General features: G+C 45.1%; 1 protein-coding gene and 1 long non-coding RNA gene across 5 annotated transcripts in view; one reads left to right on the top strand and one right to left on the bottom strand.

The window, feature by feature from the left end:
* Positions 1-231: 231 nt before the first annotated feature.
* Positions 232-19245, bottom strand: part of MARCHF3 (membrane associated ring-CH-type finger 3) — a 137839-nt gene continuing 118825 nt past the window's right edge. For all 3 annotated transcript variants that reach the window (XM_014577048.3, XM_075931922.2, XM_014577047.3), the window contains 2 exons: positions 8703-8912; positions 232-673 (listed from right to left, as the gene is read on the bottom strand). In XM_014577048.3, coding sequence (XP_014432534.1) covers positions 515-673; positions 8703-8912 — 369 coding nt within the window. In that variant the 3' untranslated portion in view covers positions 232-514. The remainder of the gene's footprint in view (positions 674-8702; positions 8913-19245) is intronic.
* The window catches only part of LOC112546944 (uncharacterized), a 90248-nt gene continuing 71675 nt past the window's right edge, over positions 673-19245 (top strand). For both annotated transcript variants that reach the window (XR_003090674.3, XR_003090673.3), the window contains exon 1: positions 673-6780. This is a non-coding gene — a long non-coding RNA (uncharacterized LOC112546944). The remainder of the gene's footprint in view (positions 6781-19245) is intronic.

Here is a 19245-nt window from a genome sequence, read left to right as displayed (position 1 = left end):
GAGAATATTTTCTAATGGATTTGTATGATGATAAAAAGTATGCCCATTTGTAAAACTCACCTTAAAAACATAATAACCCTAGTATAAAATGCCCTTTAAATAAAATTAAATGTAGCACAATTTCCTTCTTGTACTGCCATCTTCTTTGAGTCAGGAAAATAAAAATTCAGCTCTGTTTCCTGTCCACATACCTACAGAAATAATACTGTAGAAACAAAGCACTCTTAAAACTTTTTACATTAATTATCAGTTTAATATATTTAAACATTAATAAAAAAGGAGGGCCTGCATTAACATGAATTTGTAGAATTCCATATAATATCTGCTAAATAAACATGTTTGGCAGCTTAGCAAATAGCATATGATTGCAGCATCCATGATTTCAATTAAAACAGTGATTTCTTCCTCTGCAGAGTTTGTAAATCGGAATAGCACTGTACCAGGCTCTTGATGGAATCAGAGCCCATGGGTTTTAGTATATTTCGTGCATAACTCCAGTGCAGAGCTGCCAGTATCAAACGATTGTCTCCTTTGAGTTCCTTTTGACTGAATGAAGGCCCAGCAATGATTGCTGGTTAGAAGGTAAACTGACAGATTTTGGAATTAGGAGTATCACCCTTTGATTGGTCCGACGCCATTCATTGTATAATCTACAGTGATACCTAAATGACACCTGGGGAAAGATCAAGAGAGACTAGATTAAAAATAAATTTTAAAAAATCCCAGAATTAAATATATAAGAAACAAAGAATAAATATTTTAACCTGGGATGAGCATTCTATCTGTAATGAATTGAACCTAGTGTGTTTGTTTTCAGTTCCACTGTCCGCTCATGCCAACAAAAAGATCTCAATGTTACCACTTGAATCCTCCAGTGATACCCTCCTTATCCCTGTGTATCCTTTTCCTGAGCTTTCTGATCATGTATTACCAGCCTCATGGCTGAATAAAAATAGTAGTGGCTAGAGCCAACTCTTGCACAGACTGCATCACAAGTTTTCAGCAACAGGAAAGTGGAGTTGATTGGGACAAAACCCATGTAGCTTAATGTCAGTTGAGACACTGATTGTAACTTCATTGTGAAGAGATGACAATATCCCTTGAGCCAGGGATGAGGACTACCTGTGCATGAACAGATGTTTTGTCATTTGTCACTGTTTTATTTTATGCAGACTCTGTAGGTCACTGCTATACAGGAGACATGGAGTGAAATGACATCGTATCTGGAAGTGACACACTTGGTCTGGGGTGGGGGCAGTAGGAAGGTATTGCTGTTTGGTTACATAAACCTTGCAGTACAGTCAGTCAGTGGGTTGCTGAACTGTCAAATAAAACTCAGTATTTACTGTAGGAGCAGCAAGTAAGCATCCATAGCTGATGGCCAGGAAGATTTGGGGGATATAAAACAATCTCACTCTTAAGTGATGCAAATGCTTATGTCTCCAAAGCTGTCGAGTTAGCTATTTCTATACAAAAATCCTAGTGGAGAGAAGGCTTACACAGCATTTATCTTGATATGGCTAGTCAAGGTTGACCCTGTATCCCCCATTTGTGTTTACTTCATCTAGCTACTTTCTGCCTTCTCTCCTTTATGATTTTACACTTATGTAAAAATGCACCTTTTTGCATTGGAGACACATCCTATAGGTGCATTTTCAGTGTAAACATGAACACACATGTGTTCTTTAAAGTGATGAGTGTGCTTACAGCTGGAGAAGGTACAATGGAGTGAGGTAAAGAAGTTTTGCTGAAAGTAATGGCCATAAATTCTAGACAGAAAATAGAACAAATCTAGACAATCTGGATCTTAGCTCTAATTCTCGACAGCATCAAGCAAGTCCTTTTGGGAATAGCTGCATTGTTAAACCAGGCTAGAACAGTTTGTTTTAAGACATTTTCACAGGATATCCTAGTTAAGCTTGACAGCTTGTTTACAATGGGTTCTTGCCTTAGGGCAGTTTCTAAGTGAAGTTAGCTAGTGAATTTCAGCAACGATGAGGTTTGTTCACCATTACATTTCTCAGAGAAGCCATTTTATTAGACATGAAACTCCTGAGGTTTGCTACATAAAATGCATGTTTTACAACCATCATTGGCATATTAAGCTGCTTTGTCTGTGGACTTGGATATCAAGGATTTGGAGAATCCATCTTTAAAAGCTCACGTCCATGTTTTGTAAACTCATTCAGATAGACCTTTGTTCTTAATCTTTTTAAACAGCAATTACATTATTTTGCAAATTGGAGGATTAAAATAATGTTCTGAGTTACTACATCCTGTGCAATCCCACAGAAGTCAGAGGCACTGCTCAGGGAGTAAAGTCAAAGCAGAATTTGTCCCTAAAATCTTGGTTTAAATAGCTTCCAGACCTAACATGCAGATTTTCCTACTCAAGAACTTGAGAATTTTGCGTGTACAGGTGACAGAAATGACTAAATTCTTGGGGCCCTGGCTCTTAAATTTGCAAGAAAGATATTTTACCCTATTCTTAAATAAGAGCTCTCTCCCAAAATGGGCTGCCCAAGAGAGGCCCCATCATGGTGGTGTGTAAATAACCCATATGTCAGTTTTGGATTATAGAGAAAATTCAACTGATCTGTTGAAAGTAAAATGAAATTTACTTTTTCAAAACCTCAAGAATGATTACTGTGATGCACATACTTTTATCACTGCAGGATAAAGTATATTCCCTCCATAGCTGTAACAGAGCAGTGCAGATTCTCTTATTTTTTCAGATTAGAATGGTTCTGCTCATGGTGCTTTTCATTCTGTTAAAATTGGCAATAGTGCCATTTAGAAGTGCATAATACTCTATAAAAAGAGAAAAAGTAATAGGGCTAAACTTTTTCAAAAGTGATGTAATTTATGTAATGACACTGCCAAGAATGACCTTGAGCAGATCACTTGTAGATTAGTGCTGGGAAGAAAATTCAAGAAGTTTGAGGCACAAGTGGTGGTCTTGTCCATCTTCCATGTGGAAGGAAAAGGTCCAGGTAGGGATTGTCAAATTTTGGAAGTAAATGCGTAGTTGCTGGTGGAGAGAGGACTTTGGTTTCTTCTACCATGGGATGCTGTTCTGGGCACAAGGATTGCTAGGAAAAAATGGGATCCACCTAACAGAGGGAAGAGCATCTTCGCAGGCAGGCTTGCAAACCTAGCGAGGAGGGTTTTAAACTAGGTTAGCTGGAGGATGGGGACCTAAGCCCTGAAGTGGGGAAGTGGGATATCAGAAAGAAACACAAGGAGGAAGGTGAAACAGAGGACACCTAATCTGTACAGAGAATGTAGGGAAATCCGCTAGTTATCTAAGCTGTCTGTACATGAACGCAAGAAGCCTGGGAAACTAGTAGGAAGAATTAGAAGTCCTGGCATAGTCAAAGAACTATGATTTTATTGGAACAAAGGAGACTTGGTGGGATGATTCACATAACTGGAGCATTGTCATGGAAGGATATAAACTGTTCAGGAAGAATAGGTGGGAGAAAAAGTAGAAGAGTTGCACTGTATGTAAGAGCAGTATGATTGCTTAGCGCTCCAGTATTTAGAGAGAAAAAGCCTATTGAGTCTTTGGGATAAGCTTAAAGGCAGGAGCAACAGAGGTGATGCTGTGGCTATAGACAATCAGATCAGGTGGGTGAGGTAGATGAGGCTTTCTTCAGACAACTAACAAGCTTCCAGATCACAAGCCCTAGTTCAAATGGGGGCTTTAATCACCCTGATATCTGTTGTGTACTGCTGTATTAGTCTTCCATACAATGCAGGAAGTTTTTGGAGAATGTTGGGGATAACTTCCTGGTACAAGTGCTGAAGGAACCAACCAGGGGTAATTTGTAGAGGTTGACCTTTCTGCTCACAAACAGGGAGTAACTGGTAGGGGAAGTAAATGTGGGTGGCAACTTGGGAAACCGTGATCATGAGCTGGTTGATTTCAGGATCCTAATGAAAGGAAGAAAGAAGAGCAGCAAAATACACTCCTTGAACTTCAGGAAAGCAGACTTTTGACTCCCTCAGAACTAATGGTCAGATTCCCCTGGGATGCTAACAAGAAGGGGAAAGGAGTCCAGAAGAACTGGCAGTATTTTAAGTCGTCTTATTTAAAAGCACAGGAACAAACAATCCTGATGCGCAGTAAGAAAAGCAAATATAGTAGGTGATGAGCTTGGCCAAGCAGTGAAATCCTTGGTGAGTTTAAACACAAAAAGGAAGCTTACAAGAAGTGGGAACTTGGACAGATGATTAGGGAGGAGTATAAATATATTGCTCAAGCATGCAGGGGTGAAATCAGGAAGGCCAAAGTGTAATTGGAATTGCAACTAGCAAGAGATGTGAAAGGTGGTAAAGGTTTCTACAGGCATGATAGCAATAAGAGGGTGATCAGGGAAAGTGTGGGACCCTTACTGTATGAGTGACACATGATGTGGGAAAAGCTGGAGTACTCAATGCTTTTTTTTTTTTTTTTTTTTTCCCATCTTTACAGACAGTCAGCTCCCAGACTACTGAACTAGGCAACCCAGTAGGGGAAGGAGGTGGGCAGAAAGAACTGGTTAAGAACTATTTAGAAAAGTTAGACATACCCTGAGTCCCAGAGATTTGTGTATTGAGGGAGTTGGCAGATACAACTGCAGAGCCATTAGCCATTATCTTTGAAAACTTGTGGAGATGGGGGCGAGGGGGGGGAGATCCCAGATAATTGGAAAAAGGCAAATGTACTGCCCATCTTTAAAAAAGGGAAGTACAATCCAGGGAACTACAGACAGGTCAGCCTCACCTCACCCTGGAAAAATCATGGAGGAGATTCTCAAGGAATCCATTCCTTTCTCACTTGGAAGAGAGGAAAGTGATCAGGAGCAGTCAACATGGATTCACCAGGGGCAAGTCATGCCTGAATATCCTGATTGCCTTCTGTGACAAGGTAATTAACTCTGTGGATGTGGGAAAGCGGATGGATATTGACTTTAGCAGAGCTTTTGATATGGTCTCACCCCACATAATTCTTGCCAGCAAGTTAAGGAAGTTTGTATTGGATAAATGGACTGTAAGGTGGATAGAAAGCTAGCTAGATTGTCCAGCTCAATAGGTAGTGAGTCTGGTTGGCAGCTGGTTTCAAGCGGAGGACCCCAAAGATCAATTCTAGGCCTGGTTTTGTTCAATATCTTAATGACCTAAATGAGGGGATGGATTGCATCTACATCAAGTTTGCAGATGACACTAAGCTAGGGGGAGAGGTAGATATGTTGGAGGGGATGGCTCCAGAGTGACCTAGACAAATTGGAGGATTGGGCCAAAAGTGATCTGATGAGGTTCAACAAGGAAAAATGGAGTCCTGCACTTGGGATGGAAGAATCCTAAGCACTGTTACAAGCTAGGGACCAACTGGCTAAGTAGCAGTTTGGCAGAAAAGGACCTGGGGCTTACAGTTGATGACAAGCTGGATGTGTCAACGGTGTGCCCTTGTAGCCAAGAAGGCTAATGGCATATTAGGGTACATTAGGAAGAGAATTGCCAGCAGATATAGGGAAATGATTATTCTCCTTTAATTGGCACTGGTGAGGCCTCATCTGGAGCATTGTCACATTCTTCACCATTAGGAGAGTGGTGAATCATTGGAATGGATTACCAAGGGTGGTGGTAGAATTGCCACCCCTAGAAGTTTAAGTCCTGGCTTGACAAAGCCCTGGCTGGGATGATTTAGTTGGGATTGGTCCTGCTTTAGGCAGGGTGTGACAGGGTGCTCGCCCTGCACTGGCCCTTTAAGGGCAGACCCCGGCCTGAACCAGGGCCGGGGAGTTTAGCCCAGCTGAGGCTGTACTAGTCCATTAGGGCCCAGCTGAGCACTATAATAGAGGATGGGCTGCTACTGTGAGGGAAGCAGTGAGAACCTGGCTGCTGAGGGAGGAGGAGGCTCCCTGGAGCTAGGGCAGGGCTGGGGGAAGCCAGGCAGGGCTAGGGGAGCTCTGGCCAGCAAATCCTCAGACTGCAGGGCTTGAAAGAAGGCCTGATGAAGGAACATCGACCCCCGGAAGGGGGGCTCAGAGACAGACTTGGGCACTGCCGGAGGGCAGTGTGGCGAAGAGGACGCCGCAGCCTGGAGTAAAGAGGGGAGACACCACCCCAGAGAAGGCACCCTATCTGCCGAGGGAGCCAATTCCTGAGGACAGACGGCAGGGGGGTTACGGTGGTGAGTGAACCCCCTCACACAGGGAACTGGACTTTGACCTCCTGAGGTCTCTTCCAGTTCTATGATTCTATGTAGCCCAACTTCTCACTTGAGATGGTCTTGATCTTGAGAAGTTGAATGGCCAGGATTCCTTGAAACTTGAGCTTTTTTTTAAGGTGGTATAAATTGTCCAGAGGAAATTACTGTCTTGCTGATAAAGTAAAATACTTTGCACATAGTGCCTTTTGTCTAGGTATATCATCCAGCTTTTACAAATATATTTGTCTTGTAACTTTTCTGGTACAGAAACTTTACAACCATATTTTAGATGAGGGGGAAAATGAGGCATACAGCACCTGAGTAACATTATCAGACTCATTTTGCGCAGCAGTGCTGTAATGAGAATCCCAGTCTCATTGGCTTGGTTCCTTCTAGCCAGTCCAATTAACTTCCCCCTAAACAGGAGTGGTTGCTGCTCTGAAAGATGAGATACTTCCTGCTCTCGACCCTCATGAACACATTGCTGTAACATTCACTTCATGCTGCCTGGAGTAAAAGTAGAAGTGGCTGTCTAACACTCACACCCCTCTCCATCTGCTTCTAGGGGCCACAGAGCAATGAAGGTATTGTATTTCTGCTAAACTGATTTAACTCTGTAGAGAGATTTGGCTTATCACCATATCATCTACTCAGACTTTGAAAGAAAGACACTCACCACTTTTTTTCTGTACTCCTAACAGAGAAACCTTTTAAAAAAGTGATTTTCAAATGTTATTGATAATGGTTTTTAGTAGCTGTAGTTAATTGTTGTAATAGGCAATTGTTGTAATAGTTGTGACAAGTCCATGCACTGAATAATTAAATCTAACTATTCAGCCAAACTACTTTTGCAGAGCTGCAGGCCCTACTAATGTTTCTTGACATTAAGAAACAAATAGGGCTCCATTTGGGCTTCCAGGATGACCTGGATGTAAAGTACAGAAACACCACTTTGAAATCTACAAGTGTTATGGAGTAGTATGAAATACAAAAACCACTTCTAATCTAGTGTGTTTACAAACTGAGGAATTAAGCATCACTCTTTCCTTGGGTGAGTTTCTGCAAGGTACAGCACTAAGGGCAGCAGAGAGAAAGCTTAAGCAAAATTTCTGAACTGCATGTGTTTTCTTGGGAAAGCTCCCAAAGTGGTCTGCAGTCATGAGCCAAAACTACAATGATGATTGAAACAGTTCACACCTGGGCCAGAGGTATTGCTTGCTTCAGGCTGCCTGCAGTTGTGATGCAACATTGTGGTGTTAGGGCCAGTTGGCTGCACTGGAAACTCATGCAGTAGTGTTGCTACATTGGTCCAAATCCTGAGCTTGGGTACATTGCACTGGGGTGCTTATATTGGTGCAGCCATGCACCTCAACTTCCAGCATAGCCAAAGTTTTTCATTCTGCTTCCATTTGGAAGTGTATTATCACAACCCTAGAAGCTCAAAATGGTGCTTTTTAATATACAGGCAGTCCCTGGGTTACTTACAAGATAGGGACTGTAGGTTTGTTCTTAAGTTGAATTCGTATGCAAGTCGGAACTGGCGTCCAGATTCAGCTGCTGCTGAAACTGACCAGCGGCTGACTACAGGAAGCCCGAGGCAGAGTTGCTCTGCCCTGGGCTTCCTGGAATCAGCCGCTGATCAGTTTCAACAGCAGCTGAATTTGGATGCCTGGGACAGAGCAGCTGGGTCGCTGCTGGGTAGGTCTCCTCATGGCTGCACCTCAGCACTGCGGGGACCAACCTGGCAGCACCCCAGCTGCTATACCCCAGGTGTCCCCAAGTCAGTCGCTGCTTCCAGGAAGCCGGGGGCAGAGCAGCTGGGGTGCTGCTGGGTTGGTCCAGTAGCGCCACGTAACTCGGGGACTGCCTGTACAGGAAGGCTTAGGTTCTGGAGCTCCCTGTTGCTTTTCTTGCCCCAGAGAACACGAGCGGCGGGACACCCAGATGTGCCGCGGTCCCGCCGCCCACGTCCTCCGGGGCGAGAAAAGCTGCTCCCTATCTCCCTGGTCTGCTGGGGGGAGGCCCCCCCCAGCATACCAGGGAGACATGGAGCAAAGCCGTGGAGCACGCGGGCAGTGGGACAGCCCAGACGCGCCGCGCCGTGTCCCTTTTGCAGTAAGGTGTAGATTTCATGGCAAATTCCCCAAAAGTCTACACGGGGACCTTAAAAAGCAGGACCAAAAAGCAGGAAGGTGGAAACTCAGCACTTAGAAATCATCTGCACTCATAGCAGACAGATCAAATTACACAATGCTTATGCCACTATCATGTGGCAGCCATTTTAAGGATGCAAGGATCCTTCTTAAATCTTCCGTTTCTCCTCCCCATAGCCTGAATGACAGGTCACTGCTATGCCATATGTCTTAATCTTTTCTCCCTTCTGGCTTACTGGTTTCCTCCCACCGTCTCCGTGATACTCTGAGTTAATTACCAAATACTAAAGTACCTTTAAGGAAAAGTTTACTTAAGATGACGCCTACGGATAGGGTAAATAAATAGTACTCACTAGCGTCCAAAAGAGGTAAATAGTAAAGAGTGCGACAGTGAGTGCAATGAGGCCAACAGCTTCTAGCCTACTACTAAAGTGCAGATGGTCCACTGCTCCTCGCAGACATAACCAGCCAGAGATGGTTGCAAGTGGCGTTATGAACAAGAAGCACACCATGTCTCCAAACAGAGTCCGTTTCTCATGCTGTGGGCCTGGATTTTTTAGCCACTGCAGAGGGAAATTGAAACAAAACAAGTGTCAGTAAAAAGAGTTTTAACTGTAACCAGCTGCTGTCTTTCAAATAAGGGACTTGATCTTCTCCACAAGGAAAAAGCAATGTACAATAAAGATATTGTAGGTAGTGTAGCCATATGCAACTGCGACCGTTTATCCTGCTCTTGGAAAGGCTGACTTGATAAGGAAAAGGGCTTCACTGGCATGAGCTGGCATAGGTAAGTACGTATGGTAGTAGGCCATGTTAGTACCTTTTGGGGGCTAACACTGAGAGGTTCTGCAATTGCTCACAAGTGTATTACTTAATAAGGCTGTTGTCAGTAATATTTGAAAATATTTTGTATTTGTGATTGTGCATATGTGTTGGGTATGGTTTTGGTTTGACATCTGAAAGTGGTGCCACTTCTATAACATACATGTATCCGTGCATACAAAGTTATCTGTACATGCATGTGACAGTTTAGCAGAGTTACAGTGCAGATGATGTAGTGAAAAATCTTTCCTGTCTGCTACAGTTAGTAGCGGTGTCCTAAACTGAGAGACTATATGCTGCAGCTTTGTTCCACACCTGCCTTCAAAGCAGCCCAAGTTGCCAAATTTCAGCCAGAGAGTGGGCTATTGTTTTCAGCCCAATAATCTTTCCATTGCTAATGAGGTGGTAGGCTGGTGTATGTGTGCATGCAGCTTCCAGGGGAAATGAAGTGTAAGATATGAAAGCAAAGCCACAGCTTGACAATGTCTGCAATGAGAGAAGGTTGAATTTATTAAGATCAGTTTTGAAGAGGAGGGGGGAAAGCAAGGGCAACTGTTTTTGTGTTAAGATGCACTAGGTAGGAAAGAATTGTCTACAGTAAAATGCTCAATTCTTGTTAGCACATATGTGGCTATGGTGGCAACAGTTTTTATGGCATCTAGTTACCACATTTTGGCGTTAGATATACTTGAGTGACAGAAGAACCCCTTCCCTTACTGCAATGTGTACACTATAGCCTTCGGCCAGTGTAGTATTCTAATACAGATACTTCATGTCCTAGGGCTAGTCTATAATAGAAAACGAAACAGGCTCAGCTATGTTGTTCAGTGGGGATATGTGAAAAATCCACACCTCTGAGTGACATAGTTAAGCTGACCCCACATAAGTGCTCTTAAAGCAAAGGAAAATGTGCCTGTCAAGCTATCTAGTACCTCCTAAGGAGAGGGATCATCCCCTGATGAGAGAATCTCTCATATCCACACTAAAGCACAACAGCTGTGCCACTGTTGCATTTCAAATGTACACAAGTCCCTAATCTCAAAGTATATCAACATTTTAATGCTTACGTGAGTCTGTGTAAATGCTCTTACATAATAAGGGCTTATAATGTCTCATTTAAATATTGGTTTTTGTATTTTATAGATCTTTATATAATTTTGAAGACCAATGTTCAGTGATTCTTTTGTGGAGTTTATATTTCATTTACTTAGAAAACCAAGATCAGTGAGTGGGTGGATAACTGTAATTTCTAGAAGCAACCAAACTATAATCTGGAACTGATTATGATAGACAAGAGTGAGCGGGGGTTTTTACTATCCAGTAGCAATTTCTCTATTAAAAGAGCAAGAAGGGTGGCAAAAGGCCTCTTGATCAGCTATATGGGCTCTGGTGTGTCAGACACATAGCCCTCCTGCCTGGTAGAGCAGGATTTTGATCCAAGGGCACTTACATACCATGTGGGAAGCCTACCCCCAATACCACAAAGGGCTTTGAAAGCTTACTGTGCCCCATTTAATATATAGTTAAAGTGGAATATGTGAAGGTAATAGCTCTCACTGCCATTCATTTCCTCAACAAACAAGGGTTTTGAACCAACACCTCCAGGGCTCTACAGCAGGTACCCAAAGCACATGCATACTACGGGAGTCACAAGGATTAAGTGGCTCAATTCTCATTTACTGCTATCAACAGCAGAGGCCAGTACTTAGTCCATTCATTTGAGAAGAGATCAATGTTCAAGTCCTTTTCAGACACCATAAAGGGGATTTGAACTAGGGATGTTAAATATCAGTGAATTGAATAGTCATGTAAACTCATGAATTTTTATCGGTCGACTATTCTATAGTCTCTGGGGGCGGCAGCCACTCTATCAGAGGGGCAGCAGCACAGGGTGCCAGGCTGGAGTTTGTCCATGAGGGGAACCAGTTTCCCTTGTGGACTGGCCTCGGTCACCCAGTGCTGCTGCCTCTGATAAAGAAGCAGCAGCGTGAGGTGGGAGCAGCCCATCTAAGCCAGGGTGTGAGCTCCTGGACCTAGTTCAAGCCGGAATTGAGCCAGGCTGCCTGCCTACCTGGCTCCTAATACACTTTAAATGCAGAGCAGCAGCAGGATAGATCCCAGACCCGGCATGAGCCAGAACTGAACAGGACTGCTGGCAAGGCTGCTAAAATATTTACTGGCTAGGGGAGGGAAATATGTATATTCTAAAGCATTAACCGAGAAGCTTGAGAGGGAGAGTAATCCAATTCTTGTGGTTCAATGACTACTTAATGACAGTGGCCTAGCCTCAAAAGGAAACCTGGAGGAAGCCAGCACATTGGAATACCTCTCAAGAGACTGGCCTACGAGCTGGGCTGGGAGGTAAGAGATCAACAAGCAAGAAGGGGACATGAACCCAACTTTCCAGTTGCTGGGCACATATCCAACCAGTTAGCTTTTTACACAGGGCTGTTTTTTGGAGTTTTGGTCCAATGAATATGTACTGAAAGTGGAACAGCATCAGCAGACAAGCACAAGAGGCCCCCTAGGTCAGAATAGTGTCTAGCCCAGCACTTAGGCCATTCACTTGAGAGGTAAGAGATGAAGGTTCAAATCCCCTCTCCTCAACCAGCAAGGGAGATTTGAACCTCATGTTAAGCACACACCCAAACCTTATGCCCCCCATGAACATGGAATGAACCCACCATATCCTTTACAGTCCCGACTGGGACACTCAAATGACAGTTTGAGCACTATTCAAATCTCTTCTCAGGCACAGAAAAGGAAACTGAGCCAGCATCTGTCTCTCTCAGGTACAGTTTGTGATCCTTGGCCAGGAACCACTTAGCTCGTGAGAAATGCTTTTGGCACCTATCTTTGAATGCTCCATTAAAGAATTAAAAGGGGAAGGAGGCTGAGGCCTACCATGTAACCTTGAGCCTAGTGGTTAGGGTAGCCTCATCTGTGACAGCATAGGAAAGCCATTAAAAAAAGCAGAGTATGCTAGAGGTCTGTAAACGTGGAGAAGTGAATAAGGATGTGTTATTTACTCCTTCATATAACACTGCAAGAGGCAGGGTGATTTAAGGACATGAAAAGGCAGCAGGTTTCAACCAAACCAAGGGTGGTACATCTTGCTGCAAGGCACATGGCTTACCCTTAACGGCCCCTCTCCTGGCTGAGGCTGTGTCAGGCCCTGCTGTGTCCCCAGCTGCCAAGGGAAGAAAAAGGGGGGGGGGGCACTCCCAGCCCTTGGATTCCCTGTGCTCTCCTCCTGGCTGCCAAACACAAGAGGAGGGAGGCATGGTGTGGCAGCCAGGAAAGGGGAGAGAGGACTGGGATGCCAGAGAAATGTGATGTCACTGTCATCCTGCAGGATAAGCTTTCTTATAGGCAGGGCTCGACAATTAGGGGAATCTGTTTGCCTGTGGTGAGTAGATTTTAGCCCGGCATGGCACCGCAGAGCAATCAGCGCATGCACAGTGCGGTCTGCGCATGCGCAGTGTGCCAAACTGCACAGCTGGTGAGCAGGGCTCTCCGCCACTTGTCAAGCCCTGTTTATAGGCATAGTAAGATTTCAGAAGTTGGTTCTGAAATATGAACCCAAAACTGCACATACATAATCCACACTCTAGGCTGCATGAATTCAGTCACTGCCCATTTTTCTATCCAAAGTGTAGCACACCCTTCTTCCTAAAAAGCTGCATCTGTTTAGAATCGTATTCAATCTTTTCTTTTGGAAACGTGCACGGTCAACCTACTTTACAACTAAAAAGTCAAGCTAGCAAATCTTTTCATGAACTGAAACCGCACAATGTTTCCAGCAAAGTGCTGAGTGGATTATTTGATTCTGAGGTATAGAGGTGCTAGCATGCTGTGAAAGACTGAGATGCTACTGTTGGCTCTGCGATGCAATCCTCAATTTGCTGGGGTTTTTTTAAGGTCTCTACAATAAATTAAGGATGGTAGAAATTCCCACCCTTGAAAAGAGAGAGATTCTGTGGAAATGGCCTTGTTTTAACCAAAGCATTTGTTTATCTTAAAGAAATATTCACATTTACATAGTGCCCAGTTGTGGATCTTTAAGTATACGTTACTATTCCCAATTTATAGAGGGGAAACTAAGGATCAGACATATTAAGGCTATGTCTATACTACAGCACTACTTTGGGATTCTGGAGTATCCCAAAATAGCTTTCCCACATCTTCACCATAAGCCTGTTATTTCAGGCTTACTATTCCGACATCCCTGTAAACCCCATCCGATGAGTAAAGGAGATTTTGGAATACACTTTATTTTGAAATTTGACAAAATAAGCTATTTCAAAATAGCACTGAAATAAGATGCTCAATTTGTATAGCTCAAATTGCATATCTTATTACGAGTTACAGTGCAGTGTAGACTAAATTATTCACCAAAGCCAACATAATGAGTCATTGCAAACTCCAGACTAGAACACACAACCCAATCTCTGTACGATGTGCAATCCAACATGAGATCACAGCTGGCAAAAGAAATACAAATCTTATACTCAATTGTTTGGAAATTGACTTTAGAGTGTCCGTCATCAGAAAAATTTCTCTGTGGCAGTATCACAAATTTAATCTAGCATACAAGAATAAAATTTTCTTTTTGTATGTATCACCATCATATACTGCTGGTAAAAGTTCGAGTGATTGCTCATGTGTATTCCAAGTTAGGTGTGCATGTGCCACATGCACACAGTTGTCAGAAAGCTTTTCCCTACAGGATACCATAGGTTGGCTGGGGAAACCCCTACAGTGGTGCCAATATGGCTGGGGATATAGGACCCTGCTGACTGTCCTCTTCCTCAGTTCCCTCTTTCTGCCAGTGAGGGTTGTTGGAACTAGTTTATTTTGTTTGTTCCCTAGCCATTGTTTGTAGATAGTTCTCAAGTCTTCAGTAGTTAATAGTTAGTGGTTAAGCTTTCTGTGGGAACTCCTTGTGTTTCTCCCCGCCTGGGGGCCAGGGCATGCCTCCGCTCTACAACTTCAAGCAGTTTATGCCTATGGGCTTTCCACACAACTCCTGCCTAAGTGTTTGGAAGTGGCCTATTTAGTAGATAAGGCCCTACAGATCTTGCACTTTACTTCAAGTACACAAAGGGATAGAGAGTTTTGCCTCTGAAATATCCTGATGGAGATCTCCCTGGAACTCCATTCAGCACCACAGGCTGCGGGACTGGACTGGTTGGCCTCAATACAGCGCGCACCATCGTTGGAATGGAGCACATCAGCTCTACATAAGGAGTCAGAGAAGTCCTCCTGGTACAAACAGTTGCCAGCATCAAACACCACTTCTCTGCACTGCTCCCATTCTCCGGTGCAGAAGAAACAGAGGCAGGAGAGGGGCCAAAGAAATCTAAAGGGTTGCGTCCTGAGTCAAAGCACCCTTCGAAACAACCTGCCCTTACAGTACCGTTAACTCCAGCACCCCAGCCAGTTCCATGGAGTCTGGTGCCCGTGGATTCTCTGTTGCAGGAGAGTCAGATGGGGAATGTGGATATGCTGTCCACTCTTGAAACTTATGAGGTAACTCAGGACCTCATTGAGCTAAGGTCAGGATGATCAGCATTACTGACAGAGTCCCTGCCTGCTCCTCCCGCACTAGCACCGATAGTGGGCCCAGTGCATTCAGGGGGAAAATGCCCTGTGTTTGGGAGATGGCTTTCGCCTTCTGAAAGAGAGTTGGGACAGTTCACCTCTACATCATTCCGGCGAGGGCTCCAGTACAAGATGGAGTCTTCCCAGGTGATCTCACCCCTTCTCGAAGGCTGCTGGTGCATCACTGTATTGCTCCCTGTTGGTCTCAAAAGTTCCACATCTATGTCAGAATTTGAACTGGAAGCCTGCTAGTCCAAGAGGCAGCACCCCCTCTACTCATTGCCAACCAGACCAAGGAAGCTGGAGCTGGCATTGCAATGGCCTCCCCAGTGGCCTTTCTGGACCCCTGAGCCTATCACCAGGCTCAGACAGTTCCAGGTCTGTCTCAGTGGTCTCTGTCAGCAGGAGAATCCCATCAGTGGCCTTAGGGAGAGACCCCACGGTCAGGGTTCAGTCTTCACAACAAACCTAATCGGGGTTGCAGATGCCCTCAACTCAGCCGTGTGGGGGTGCCAATGGTGTCCCATTTGGCATTGAACCCTGAATTGTGGCGAGCAACGTGTTCCCATTCCGGGGAGCACCAGTTACCATCCCTGGTTCAGCAACCCAGTGCCAGTGACCATGGGCATGTCCCTTTGGTCCCCGTTCTGGATGTTGACCAGGAAGAAGGGGAACTGTTGGGATTGTCATCTTTGTTACCACAAGACAGTAGCTGGCTCAGTGACCTCGCTGTTCCCTATGGCACACTAGGAGCTTTTGAGGTGCATGGCTCAGAGTTTGGGCCTACAAGTGGAGGAAATAGATCCTATGGTGGATATTGTATCAACAGGAGGGCAGTCCAGCATGGCATTCCCTTTTATCAATCTCTTCCACCATGAAAACTGTGTCAAACCCCAGCTTCTATTCCTCCAACTGCTAAAGGAGTTGATTGCAGGTACTTTGCCCCTTCCAAAGGGTTGTGAGTATTTATATACACACTCACAATCACGCACTCTGGTGATGGATGCAGCCAATACCAAGGAGTGACAAGATCAACAAGGCCCAACTTCTAAGTCAAAGGATTCAAACAAGCTGTATCTTCTGGGGAAGATGGTTTACTTGTAGGGTAGCCTTCAATTAAAGATAGCTAATCAACAAGTAGGGCTGAGTCGCTATAATTTACAATACAGGGGCAACCATGGACATCTATGGAGCTCCTGCCCTCAGGCTCTAGGTCTGAGTTTGCTGCTCTTGTTGAGGAAGGGAGAGTGACTTCCCCGGCCTCTTTTGAAGCAGCCCTTGATGCTGCAGACTCCACTTCCTGTACAAGATTAATGAGAATTATGAGATGGGACTTATGGCTACAGGTGTCTTGGACCTCTCTAGAGGTTCAAAATATGATACAGGACCTTTTGTTTGACAGTTCTGGCCTTTTTGCATAGCAGATGAATTCTAGGCTCCATAGTTTAAAAGATGCAAGGGCTACATTGAAAGTTTTTGGGACTCCATCCACCTACGGCTCAGCATAGGCATTTTAAGCCACCACGCTACTATTCTCCCCATCTTAGACAAGAGCCTAATAGAAGGAGTAGATGTCACCGCTGGGCCATGCCCTTCCTCCCTCCCTCCCCCCCCCCCCCCACGTGGTGTTCGTAGTGGGAGTGAGGGTGCTAGTAACCAGGGCCAGGTTCCCAGGCAGTCACTGGCGCCTAGGAAGAATTTTGAAGATGTGCTCGAGGGTGATGCCTCTTGTTCTCCATTCCTGACAAAGTCACTGGAGATTGCTTATCCCGCTTTTACCATGCTCCTACAACAGAAGGTGCAGATGCTCCTTGAGGTGGGGGCAGTAGAGAAGGTTCCTCCAGGGGCAAAGGGTTCTACTCCTGCTAGTTCCTTATCCCCGAGGGTGGGTTACACCCTATATTGGACCTCTGCAGTCTAAACAGAAGTTTAAGGAAACTCAAATTCCATAGGGCATCCTTGCCCTCAATTATTCCTTCCCTGGATGCAGGAGAGTGGTACATGGGCCTCAATCTGAGGAACGCTTATTTTCATGTGGCTGTAGTTATGGTTCACAAGAGTTTCCTTTGTTTCGGAGTGGACTTCTCCCACTATCCGTTCAGGGTGTTACCATTTGGCCTGTCTTCTGCCTCCAGAGTATTTGCAAAGTGCATGGCCGTGATGGCGGCATTCCTGCAGAGGGGTCGAGGTCTTCCCTTACCTGAGCAATTGGTTAATCAAAGGGTCCTCTGAGTCAGGTGTGAGGGCCCACAAGGAGTTGATCATCGGGCCCAAGTTCAGCTGCTTAGGTCAGCTTCTAAATCTCAAGTCAACTCTTGATGCCACATGGGTTATAGAGTTTATTAGGGCTCAGCTAGATTCCATGGCAGCCAAAGCTTCCCTCCCCCCTCCCTGTTTTAAAAGTATGATTTGGGATCTGGGGGCTCACCCTACATCGGCCAGGACCTACCTGAAGCTGTAGGGTCATGTGGCATCCTGTATCTGTCATTCCCTTCACCAGGATCTGCCTATGACTGCTACAGGTATGACTGAGTGCATACAAGCCATTAGCATCACTTAGACAGGGTGTGGACTGTTCCACCATCAGTGATAGAGGCTCTTCAGTGGGGGCTAGACCCTGCAAATGTGTGCCAAAGGGTTCCTTTCCACCCCCCACCACCTGCACTGACATTAATTACTGACACCTTGGACTTGGGGTACACAGCTGGGTGGTCTCAGGCCAAATATTTGATGCCTAGCAGTGTAAAGGAGTTCAGGGCTGTGAGGTTGGCCTGTGATACCTTTTTGAACAAAATCGGGCCAGTATGTTTCGGTCCAGACGGACACCACCTCAACAGTATTTTATATCAACAAACAGGATGGTGCTCACTCTTCTCCTCTGTGCTGGAAGGTGATGTCACTGTGGGAGTTGTACATCTGGAATGAGACAAACTTAGTGGCATCTTACCTGTTGGAGTCCCAGATCTCTCCGGTGGACAGCCTCAGCAGCTTGTTTTGAGTTCACAAGTGAACTTTCAGGTGGGATGTGATGCTCTTCCAAAGTTGGGGTCATCCCTGCTCAGACTTCTCTGCCACAATCTAGAACAAGTAGTGCAGGGCCTTCTGTTCTTAACTCGGCACTAGCAAGGGCTTACTAGATGCTGCTTTCCAAATTCACTTGGGGGGGGGGGGGGGGAGAGAGGAGACTATTATATGCATTTCTCCCTTCCCCTTAGTTTACAAGATCCGCAGAGACAGAGCAGATTTATTTAGGATCGCACCAGCCTGGCTCCAGCAGCATTGGTATATGAAGCTGCCCTTACTCCCAGACCTGCTGTTCCCGGATCGTGGCACATTGCTGCACCCCAAGCTCCAGGCTTTACATCTGACTGCCTGGATTCTCCATGGTTGAGCTCACTAGAGCTACAGCGCTTAGAGGGAGTGAAGGCAGTTCTACTGTGTAGTAGGAAACCCTCCACATGGGCTATATACACATCCAAGTGGAAGAGGTTTTCCATGTGGGCCCTACAGTAGAGCATCCAGCCCCTGCAAGCTACGGTTCCCCCTTATTAAGTACGTCATAAGGTTGAAGCAACAGGGGCTTGCTACTTCCTTCATTAGGGTCCAGCTGGCCACAATGTTGGCATTCTACCCAGGGCCTGGGAGGTATCATTCATGGACCAGTTGGTGGGCTGGTTCCTTAAGGGGTTGGCTAGGTTATACCCTCATGGGAGGAACCCAGTGCTCCAGTGAGATCTAAATATGGTGGTGTAAAAGTTAATAGCACTCCCCTTCAAGCTGTTAGCAACTTGTTCGTTGCTGTATTTGTCTATGAAGGTTGTATCTTTGGTGGCCATTCCTTTGGCCAGACAAGTTTCCAAACTAAAAGTGTTAATGGTGGAACCCCCTTATACTGTTTTCTTTGAAGATAAGTTTCAGATTAGACGCCCACCCTTTGTTTCTCCTGAAAGTTGTTTCCTATTTTCATGTGTCACAGGATATTGTCCTGTTTGTGTTCCACCCTAAGCCTCATCTTACCTCTTGGGACTGGTCCCTACATTCTTTGGACGGAAAGCATGCTGTAGCCTTTTACCTTGAGCACACTAAAATTTTTAGGAAATCCAAGCAGTTGGTTGTAGCTGTAGCGGACAGGATGAAGGGACTCCCTGTCACTGCCTAGATGATCTGCTGGATTATGGCCTGTAGCCACACTTAAGATTTGGCAAAGGTTGCAGCCTTTCAATTGTCCACTCATTCAACCCCAGCACAGGCCTGGTCAACAGCCTTTCTTGCTCATGTTCCTATCCAAGACATTTGTTGAGCAGACACATGGTTTCAGGCCACATGTTTGTCCCACTGTGCCATCCCATGTCAGGCTAGAGAGGACATCGCGTTTAGAAGGGCAGTATTACAAACTGCAGACTGGTAATCTCTAACCTCTCCACCAGATAGGTGACTCCCAAGCTGCTAACTTGGAATGCCCATGAGCAA

This window comes from Pelodiscus sinensis, chromosome 6, assembly GCF_052426305.1.
Source record: "Pelodiscus sinensis isolate ZL-2025 chromosome 6, ASM5242630v1, whole genome shotgun sequence".
Taxonomy (NCBI): Eukaryota; Metazoa; Chordata; order Testudines; family Trionychidae; genus Pelodiscus; species Pelodiscus sinensis.
This window is presented reverse-complemented; position numbering and strand designations above follow the sequence as displayed.